The following is a 10,036-nucleotide window of genomic DNA, read 5'->3' on the forward strand; positions in this document are numbered from 1 at the left end:
TTTCATACTGTAGTCAGGTAAATATTACCAAGTTTATAACATAGTACTGCTTATTTATACATTAAGCAAGACTGGGGAGAGTATTTAATTCAATGATGTTTGCATTCTTTGAAAGCAATTTAAAAAAAAGAGAGACAGATTCTTTATGGCCTTGCTCAGAGATTGGCCTGCCTGCCTTCTAAGGGCAGGATAAAAGGCATGTACCACCATACAAGTTTTTTTTTTTTATCGTGTATATTTGAAAGTACCAAAATAGGATATCAGGTCCTCTGGAGCCAGTTACAAGCAGCTGAGGTACCTAGAATGGTTTCTGTGGGACCCAATGCCAGTCCTCTGCAAAAGTAGCAAGGATCCTAAGAATTGAGCCATCTCTCTAGCCCCTACTTTTGTTACAGGGGTTTCTCTGTATTGCTTTGGAGCCTGTCCCGGAACTAGCTCCATAGACCATGCTGGATTTGAACTCACAGAGATCCATCTGCCTGTGCCTCCTGAGTGCTGGGATCAAAGGCATACACCACCAACACCCGCTAGATACTATTCTTAATTGTACAAATCAAAACATTATCTACAGAGCCTCTGAGTCATGTTTATGTACTTTCTTCAGCAAGCACTTTGAACTAACTATTCATGAAGTATACACTCACTGAATTCAGCCAATGGCAAAAAGGCTATGCATACATAGGGACTTCACCAGCCCTTATGTATCTAAAAGCAAAAGCACTAAATGGTATAAAGAACTTGAAAGGCAACAAAAGACATCCATAGTTGTTCAACAAGAACATATTTGGGCTAGGCAGTGGTGAAGTCTGCCATTAATCCCAGCACTCGGGAGGCAGAGGCAGGAGGTTCTCTGAGTTCAAGGCCAGCCTGGTCTACAGAGTGAGTTCCAGGACAGCCAGGACTGTTTCACAGAGAAACCCTATCTCATGAAACAAAAACAAAACAGAAAACCAAACAAAAAAATGTTTTGAAAGAAAGAAGAGCCATCAGGAGGCAAAGACCTTCCAGAGTCTAGAGGAAAGCATAGGGCTAAAGAGAGGGACTGTTGGGGCAGCTCAGTGGTTAGGTGCTTCTCTAATGCTGGGAAGGCCAAGGGGTTCTTCTGCAGGATGGGGGTGGGGTGTGAGGAGGAAGTATCTCACAAGAAGAAATGGCCAATTTCTCTTTTGGAGGGTTTTATTTGAAGATAGCATCTAGAACATGATCATTCACAAGAACAAGTGTTTTGTCTCAGTTTACCCTTCAAAAATGCATGGTAGTTCAAACACAAACATCCCTAACATGCCTCTCTATACCATTCAGAGATGATAATTCATTGAAAATGTTTCTACATTTTTCAGCTGAGGTGAGATTTGTTGGGAAATCTCTGTAACAACTTGGTCATTTTGTGGGGAGGTAAACTCTCAGACTGTTCCAGAGTCTCCTGGATTGATTTCATCTTCCCAGCTTTCTGAAAACACATGAGAAAAAAATATACAATAATAACAGTTCTTCAGTATACCATGGCCTAGACCCATAATTTCTATAATACTCCAAACCCAAGAGACCCTGCTTCAAAGAATAAAGTGGAAGAGGGATGGAGGAAAATTGCAGACCGTGGGCCACCACACAGCATGCACTTACACACACACATACAGCAGAAAGAACAAAGAGACAAAAGGGTGGTTTAAGGGGAATTTAAAGGGGATTTGGAACCTACAAATGACTATTATCATCCGAAGATATTATTCTGGCTATCAAGTTAGTTTAAGACCAACCATCGTCAAAAGTTAGCTTTCCTCACTCTGGCGAGGGTGAGATGAATGAGAGGTTCTTTGCATAATTTAGCACAAGGCACTACGAACCATTCATTTGTATTTCCCTTTCGGTTCCCAAGAAGGTACCCTGTCACCTGAGCCCTGGAAGAACAATCGAAGAAGTCCTGGATCTCTTTTCTGCACGCCTCGTCACGGAACTCATTCTGCTTCCAGCAAGCCATCATCATCGACATCTCCGTGATACAGGTCGCCTCTGGAAGGAAAGAACTGGAGGACTTTCAGTCACGAGCCGACCACACACCTCTCCCGCGCGCCTACCCACTGCCCCCGCCCGAGTGCTCACCGCCCTTCTCTCGGCGTCTGTTCCCGACGCGGTTAGCTAGGATAAGAGGCTTGTTGGGTTTCAGGACGGGCTTCCCCGGATTCGTAAAACGGGCCAGGCGGGAGCGCAAACTGGGTGTCGCCATCTTGCACAGCGTTCCCAGTACGCTCTGCGGTGCTGTGCGTGACCCCTCTTGACCTTTACGCACTTGGCGTGCGGCCCACGGACGCACTTTCCTTGTCTTGGCCGCACAACCCTCCTCGGTTCGAACTTCGTCCGGCTCAGGTTAGGCTGCTCGGTTGTGCGCCGTCCCAGGCCGTCCCTTTGCGGGCTCCGGGAGCAGGAAAGACTCATGGACTCCGTGTGGGAGGCTGCCACTTGCTCATGCGTATGTGTCTATGTGTGGCTGCCACGTGAGTGCTGTGTCGGTGGAGACCAAGGAAAGGCGTCGGATCCCCAGGGGCTGGAGTTAAGGTTGTTGTGTTGGAAAAGATTTTTGTTTTTGTTTTTGTTTTTTTTAAACCCGTAAGAGTGGTTGATTTTTACAACTCTTAGAGCCATTCTAAAACCTCAAGGAGAATTCGGCTTGTTTGCTTTACTAAATGTAACAACTGCTGTGTGGATGCTGTTTACTCTTTTGGAATGACCGCACCTTAGGGTGAGGGCAATAAAATTTATGTATAACATATATAACATTTAACATTTACTTCTTTTATTTTTATTTTACATATCGATCCCAGTTCCCTCTCCCTCTCTCCTTCCATCCCTCCCTCCCCATTTACTTCTATCATTACATTTATAGATTCGGACCTCCAGTTGTGGTTGATTTGTCAGACTTAGTGTCTGACTGTTACCTATTTACAAAACCGAGTCCCAAAGACGTGCCACAGATTACTAAAATGAACTCGCAAAACATTTTTGGTAATGGAAGTGGAACCCAACAATCATGGAGTTTATAAGATGTTTACTTTAGAGCAAGATCTACCTGCATGGGTACATTCATATTGAAATTGTTTACCACGGATGTTTGGAATGTTCCCTGAATAACCTACAGGAATGGCTTTTCTTCTTGAGTCTCAGTTCACCTCAGGGTAGTTTTCCCTCTCTTGCCACTCTAACCAGCACCCATCACTGTCTGAATATTTTGTTTGTGACCTTATCTACCCCAACATCTACGGGCTGGAAAGGTCGTTCTATTGTTAAAAGTGCTTTCAGCAGCTGGGTGGTAGCTGTCCTTTAATCCCAGCACTCTGGAGGCAGAGGCAGTCGGATCTCTGTGGGTTTGAGGCCAGCCTGTCTACAGGAGCTAGTTCCAGGACATCTAGTGCTACACAGAGAAACCCTGTCTCTAAAAACCAAAAACCAAAACAAACAACAGAAAAAGTGCTTCCAGCTCTTATAGAGGACTCAAGAGTTTGGTTCCCAGCAACCACTTTGAAGGGCTCACAACCATCTGTACCTCCAGCTCCAGGGGATATCCTCTTCTGACCTTTATAAAAAAATACTTCTAAATATTTTTTTTTTTTAAATGAGAGGTGCCTTTGTGTATCTTCTTCATTACTGAATCCCCAGTGTCTATATAATCAAAGTACTTGGGAAGCTGAGGCAGGAGGCAGATCATGAGTTTGAAGCCAGCTTATATTACATAATGGGTACCAGGCAAGCCAGGGCCACATAACATGACCCTGCCTCAAAAAAAAAAGGGGGGGGGAGATGAAAAAATAAAATGAAAAAGAGGGGCTGGAAAGATGGCTCAATGATTTAGAGCACTGGTTACTCTTCCAGAGGTCCTTAGTTCAATTCCCAGCAAACACATGGTGACTTACAGCTATTTGTAATGGGATCTGGTGCCCTCTTCTGGCGTGCAGGTACACATGCAGACAGAACACTGTTCAGTCAATATTTATAATTTTTAACCATCCCCAACCCCCAAAAGCAAGCAAATAGAGGCCAGCAAAAATAACTCAGTGGGTGAATAAAGGTGCTGCCACTAGGCCTGAAGATACATGTTCAGTCCCTGGGACCACGTAGAAACTGACTCTTGCAAACTGTCTTCTGACATATGTATAGGGTAGAACAAGCTGTCACACACATACACAAAATAAACAAATGTGAGGAAAAAAAAAAAACAACACAAGGCTAAAGTGTGATAAATAAGAATCTGGGAGATGATAGGCTGATGGATGTTTATTCAGGGAGAAATCACCAGAAACAGATGACCAGTGCAGATTCCAGTTCCAAGGATGCCTCTGGATGCTCTCTGTATTTGATCAGGAAGTAAGAGAGTGAGGAGGGGTCTGGGACCCCAGACCTAGTCCCCCCCAGATCATACCCATACCAGTCTCCATGCCCCCAGAGGGTGTAGTCAGTGCAACAGGTGCAGGCAGGTTGCATATCTCCCTACAGAAGGTACTATGTAAAAAGTTTATTATATAAGATGAAACCTGAGGTGATAAATATGTATATGTGTGTGTGTGTATATATATATATACACACACACACACATATATATATATATATATATATAGAGAGAGAGAGAGAGAGAGAGTAACATTTGCTATCAGCCTTGTGTTCTACCCCATATTCTTATAGTAAATAAAAGTCTCCTATGGCAGCAAATACTTGGTGCTGCATACAGTATAGCTGAGACCCAAACTGGAAAAAGATTTTGTTTTCTCCATGGTTATTCATAGTTCTTTCCCTTTTAGAAATGTAGCACCTGTTATACACTGGTCTTTTATGGTTGTTTACATAATGATAGAGATAAAGGAGAGTCTGGGAAGCACTGAGCAAAAAGCAAGCCTATTGACCAACAGCAACCATTTATGAACAACTGGCGCACTTGAATAACCATCACTTACCTTCCTTGTTGCACATAGGAGTTCTAATCTAGAACTTGGATAATAGTTATTTTGCTATAGGAACTAGCGTCTATCTATTACCTATCTATCAGGACAGGGTCTCTATATATTTGGCTGGCCTGGAACACTTAAGTAGACCAGGCTGGTTTCAGATTCACAGAGATCCACTTGCTTCTGCCTCCTAAAGTACTAGAATGCTGAAACTAAAAATAATACCACTTTTTCCCCCTGAGACACAATCTTGCTATTGTAGCCCAGACTTGTCTATCACTCATAGACCCACCTATCTCTGATGTACTTTTTAAAACATCTTTTCCTCTTGTTCTGTGTAAGTGACCAAATACGTTAAATAATTTTCATGCTACTATAAAGGCATTTTTAACTAAAAAAATTAAGGTCTGGGAATATAACTCAGAGACAGCCAGAGCACATGCTTAGCCTGGGATCCATCTCAGCAACACACATACAGGCACAAAAATGAACAAAACTGTTAGAAATGTAATTCCAACCTATGTTAAAGCTTTTCTTGGTCACATTATTAGATAACACAGTATTAACCATGAAGCCTGGTTGCTAAAGCATCCAACTGCATATGTATCTGTGTAGATAATGGATTCAGATATCTGTAGTTTATAATACTGATGAGCCATGAGACTTCTTTAGTGATAATTCACTAACATAATAAGCATACCTCTAAGGTCCAAGACATTCTTTCTTACTACCCCAGAAAATATCTGTCCCTTGCTCAGGGGATAGTTGGTCTGCATCTCCAAATCTAAAGATTTGTTGTGGACACATGGGCATTTTGCCTGCATGTATGTCTGTGCAGCATATTTGTGCCTGGTGCCCACAGAGGCAAGAAGAGGGATTAAATCCCCCTGGAACTGGAGTTACAGACAGATGTGAGCTACTGTGTGGGTGCTAGGAATCAATCTTGGGCCCTCTGGAAGAGCAGCCAGTGCTCTTAACAATGGAGCCATCTCTCCAGCTCCAAATTTCAAGTTTTTATTTAGCTAGCCATTTATGGTAACTTAAATTCCTTGCCTTCTTCAATCTCTTTGAATTGGGGGCCTTGGGCTGGCTTCATAAAAGAAAAAAAAATCGCAATGCTACGGTTGCAGCTATAACTCGATTGAATGCTTGCTTTCAAACAAAACACAGAGACACAGCACCATAAAGTTATCTGGAACAATGTGAGTAGTGGACTGAATGGATCTTTCTGGCCCTGTAATAGGGCAATATACTGAACTAACATCAGTGTCACATTAGCTACTCAATCTGTTCATGAGAGCAGGAATTCCAAGTATACTCTACATAAGAAAACCGAGCAATAAGAATGATGGAAATGTTTGTTGATCTTCCCAATGTTTGTGAGAAACAGCCTAAAGCCAAAAAGAAAGAGCCACTTCAAATAAGAAACTCTGGCAGTGCATTTTTTTTTTTGGAGGCTTTTGTAGACCAAGCTGGTCTCAAACTCACAGAGATCCCACTGCCTCTGACTACCAAATGCTGGGACTAAAGGCTTGTACCACCACCACTTGGCACAAATATTTCTTAAAGTAATTTGAGCTAGGCATAATGTTGTATACCTGTAGTCCCAGTTACTTAGAGCCTGAGTCTGGCATTGTCACTTGGGCCCAGGGATTGGCAGCTTGCTTGGGCCATGTAGTAACATTATCTCAAACAGAGAGAAAAATTGAAAGGAAAAAAAAAAAAAAAAAAAAAAAAAAAACAGCCCCAATCCCCACCCCAGGTTTGCCTACCAGTATAACAGCTGATAAGAAAAGCAAGATGAGAAACAGACAATTGAGAAAGGTACTATATAACAGGCCTGTTAGATCATAGCCTAACCTACTCTGTCCCCTGTCCATATTTAAAATGATGAAATGGCTATAGACATGAAAAGTATACTTGAGTCAAATGGGTGCTTCTGGCTTCTGCCTTTCCTTAAGGAGAATCTCTATTACCACTGGCTGAGATACTGCTCCATATCATTCAGGTACAATGGAGAGGGCTAGCAGTACTTGCCTAGCATTCTCAAAACCTCAGGTTCTAGCCCCAGTACAAGGCAGGAGAATCAGTGAATACATCAAGGTAGAAAATATTCAACAAAGGTTACAGTGGATGTGCCTTAGGTGCCATAGTAAAACAGTCTTCATAAATTTTCCAAGCTCAAGGTTTTTGCAAGAGCAGTTAGAGATTTTTATTTCTTTTCATGAAGATCTGATGTACGTAATCCCAAAATTTCCTCTGTTGTGTTTCATTGTTGTGGATCATGGCAGTGAGAGCTTCCCCCTGATAGAGACCTTGCCAATAATCCTGTAGCCACATTTCCTTCCAGCTGAAAAGACAAAATAGAGGGGCAGTGAATTAGGGAACCACGGTGGTAATAGGCTCTGCCTTTTGAGTGGTTGCAAAGAACTCCTAAGCAGGGCTGGGTGGTAGTGGCACACACCTTTAATACCAGCACTTAGGAGGCAGAAGCAGGGGGATATCTGAGTTAGAAGTCTTGAAAAAAACCAACCCAAAAAAAGAGAGAGAGAGAGAGAAAGAAAAAAGGCAAGGCATAATCTAAATTTTCTTTTGTTGGGGGGGAGGCTGGTGGACACGGGACACAGGGGTCTCAAATAGCTCAAGATCACCTCAAACTCACGGCGCATGGTCAACTACAATCTTGAATTCCTGATCCTCCTGCCTGTCTCTTTGGCATTAGAATTACAATGCTCACTACCATCCCTGGCTATTTTCTTAATGGTTTTTTGTTTGTTTTCTTCTAGTATATCATAATGAGGACCCTACTGTGTCAGCAGCTCATGGAAGCAGCCCCTCTGCTGCCATCCACTATTGAAGTCACTTTCTATACGCTATTCTAGTAACCCTCTCCAAAGTAATTGTGGTGGCTTGTGGTTTCAATGTTTTCCCAATGTAGGTATATGTTCTGCTTCCTACTTACTTCCTTTGCCCCACACTGACTGCCAATTACACATCTATTGAAAGCATTCCTTCAATTCTGTATAGAGTGAACAAAACAGGGCATAAAGAAGTAAAAGGAGAGCTAGGGGCGTAGCTCAATGGTAGAGCCCTTGCTAACCATTCTCAAGGCCCTGACTTCATCACACAGAAAAAGTGTAAATGCTTTTCATGGCACTTGGGAGACCGAGACAGGAGGATCACCGTAAGTGTAAGGTCAGCTCAGGCTGCTATGGAGTGAGACTCTAGTTCTAGTAAATCGGGTTGATTACTGTGCAGGGAAAATCCTTTCAAAATGCTCTTGCTGGGCTGAGTTGTAACTGGGCATGCAGAAGGCCCTGGGCTTAATCCCCAGCACAGCCAAAATTCATCTATGTATTCCCCGCCTCCACAGGAAAGGTACTTACTCAGCTTATAGCCTGGCCCCACTGTATATCCTCTATTACCTCCCGATACAGCACTTGGGATTACAAGCATGTCTACCACACTTAGCTCCCCAACTACTACTGACATCATACAGCAAAGTGAGCCTGTATTATCTTTTCCAGTCCCCTATACCCTAAGAAAGCAAGTAGTTTGATGTGACAGTTGCAGGACATCCCATCAGCCCCTACCTGTCATTCTCAGGAATCTCTTCGACTTTGCCAAAGCCAGGAGTAGGCATCGGACAGTTCATGTGTGAGGGCTGGGCAATGTGAGGCTCGGGGACAGGAATGTCCCCAGGAGAGGATATATGTGCCTTCTCGGCTTCCAGCCGAGCCAGTTCATGGTCACAGACGAAACACTCGAAGCCATTGAGGTAGTTAGGTAACATAGGATCGTTCACTCCCCACTCCCTGTGCTCCAGGCTATCCAGAAGAAACTGGTTGGTGATGCCCCCTGGTTGCTTATACGCCAAGTATTTCATATACTCTTCATCATTTTTGTCCAGAAAGTCAATAAATTCTGCCAGCTTTTGAGGGGACTCGAAGTCATCAATTAGGATGAGGGAGTGGTTATTGGGCATCCAGTCCCTCACAGAGGGTGAACCGCGATACACAGGCACAGCACCCAGATGCATAGGGCGCCACAGTTTTTCTGTCATGTAATCACTGCAGATGGCATTTTCCAGGGCCAAGTGGAACTTATAGCGGGACAAAAAGGCCAAGAGTTCTGGATCCTCGGTGGTGGCTGTGGCTGTGTCCTGTAACCGCACAGTGGGCAGCTCGCGGTTCTGAAGGCACTTGCCATAGGAATCCACCTAAGCAAGGCAGAGTACGGCGGTCAGCAGGGTGCGGCGTTCGCCCGGCCCACCCTCTCCCCTCCACGCCGCCCTCACCCACCGGAATGTAGCGCATGAGCTCCCGTACGTAGCGGTCGCGGTCCGCGGGCACATCGCAGTGGGACTGCAAGTAGAGCAGCGGCGCGTACCCGCGGCGACGCCATTCGGCGCGTTCTCGGAGCGGAGGCGCAGGCCGGAGCAAATAGGCAGCCCCGGGCAACCATTGCAGCGGCAGTGGGTAGTCCGAGTGACGGCTAAAGGTAGACGTGAGGTTGAAGAGGCGAATGCCAGGGCCGTGGCTCAGCAAGAAATTGTTGAGAGGCGATTCCTCGTGCAGGAGTGCCCAGCTCTGGTGAGCCAAGCGTGGCAGGGGTGCGTCGGCTGCACGGAAGTCCGTGCCGTAGAAGAGCAGTGCGCGCGTCCGTGGGTCGGCGCGCGCCCGCCGGTCCCGGGACGCCACGCATGCACCGAGGGCACACTCTATGCGCTCGGAGTCGCTCGGAAAGTGTGGAAACAGGCCTGGGCTCCACCACAGCAGTACCGGTAGGTCCGCCGTCTCAGTGCTCCCTGGCGACGGAGATTCCGGCCCGCGCGCCACTCCCACGGCGCCTAGCGCAGCTGGTGGCCGGAAAACCGTGCCGTCCCACGGCTCCATCCACTCTGCTTCCCCACCCTCCTTTCCCGAAGCCCCGGATCCGGAGCTGCTGGCCGCACAGACACTGAACAGCCCCAGAGCGGCCAGCACCATCTCGGTGCAGCAAACAGCCATGTTCACAGCAGACCCGCACGAAGAGCACGAGACCACGCCCTGCGGCGGCGAGTGGAGAGCGGACCGGGTCCTACGTTAAGGGGGGGGTAGAGGGGG

The 10,036-nt window shown here is 45.6% G+C and overlaps 2 protein-coding genes across 2 annotated transcripts; both read right to left on the reverse strand.

Annotated features, from left to right (window-relative positions):
• Positions 1-1,158: 1,158 nt before the first annotated feature.
• On the reverse strand, positions 1,159-2,266 carry Chchd1 (coiled-coil-helix-coiled-coil-helix domain containing 1). Its single transcript, XM_051174476.1, has 3 exons — positions 2,101-2,266; positions 1,892-2,010; positions 1,159-1,450 (listed from the first exon to the last, which is right to left on the reverse strand). Exons 1-3 carry the CDS (start codon positions 2,222-2,224, stop codon positions 1,337-1,339), a joined length of 357 nt encoding a protein of 118 aa, XP_051030433.1. The 5' UTR covers positions 2,225-2,266; the 3' UTR covers positions 1,159-1,336.
• Positions 2,267-7,112: 4,846 nt separating this feature from the next.
• Positions 7,113-9,978, reverse strand: Fut11 (fucosyltransferase 11). The gene is made up of 3 exons (XM_051174507.1): positions 9,233-9,978; positions 8,525-9,150; positions 7,113-7,281 (listed from the first exon to the last, which is right to left on the reverse strand). Exons 1-3 carry the CDS (start codon positions 9,938-9,940, stop codon positions 7,134-7,136), a joined length of 1,482 nt encoding a protein of 493 aa, XP_051030464.1. The 5' UTR covers positions 9,941-9,978; the 3' UTR covers positions 7,113-7,133.
• Positions 9,979-10,036: the final 58 nt, after the last annotated feature.

The sequence above is a fragment of the Phodopus roborovskii genome, unplaced genomic scaffold (assembly GCF_943737965.1).
Source record: "Phodopus roborovskii unplaced genomic scaffold, PHOROB, whole genome shotgun sequence".
Taxonomy (NCBI): Eukaryota; Metazoa; Chordata; class Mammalia; order Rodentia; family Cricetidae; genus Phodopus; species Phodopus roborovskii.

Excerpts from the sequence above, each read along its gene's own strand:
- Chchd1 (XM_051174476.1), bottom strand. The coding sequence starts at position 2,224 with ATGGCGACACCCAGTTTGCGCTCCCGCCTGGCCCGTTTTACGAATCCG. Across the intron at positions 2,011-2,100 it reads CAGACGCCGAGAGAAGGGCG|AGGCGACCTGTATCACGGAG; the intron begins GTGAGCACTCGG and ends CTTTCCTTCCAG. Across the intron at positions 1,451-1,891 it reads ATTGTTCTTCCAGGGCTCAG|AAAGCTGGGAAGATGAAATC; the intron begins GTGACAGGGTAC and ends ATGTGTTTTCAG.
- Fut11 (XM_051174507.1), bottom strand. The coding sequence starts at position 9,940 with ATGGCTGTTTGCTGCACCGAGATGGTGCTGGCCGCTCTGGGGCTGTTC. Across the intron at positions 9,151-9,232 it reads AGCTCATGCGCTACATTCCG|GTGGATTCCTATGGCAAGTG; the intron begins GTGGGTGAGGGC and ends TGCCTTGCTTAG. Across the intron at positions 7,282-8,524 it reads GAGATTCCTGAGAATGACAG|CTGGAAGGAAATGTGGCTAC; the intron begins GTAGGGGCTGAT and ends TTGTCTTTTCAG.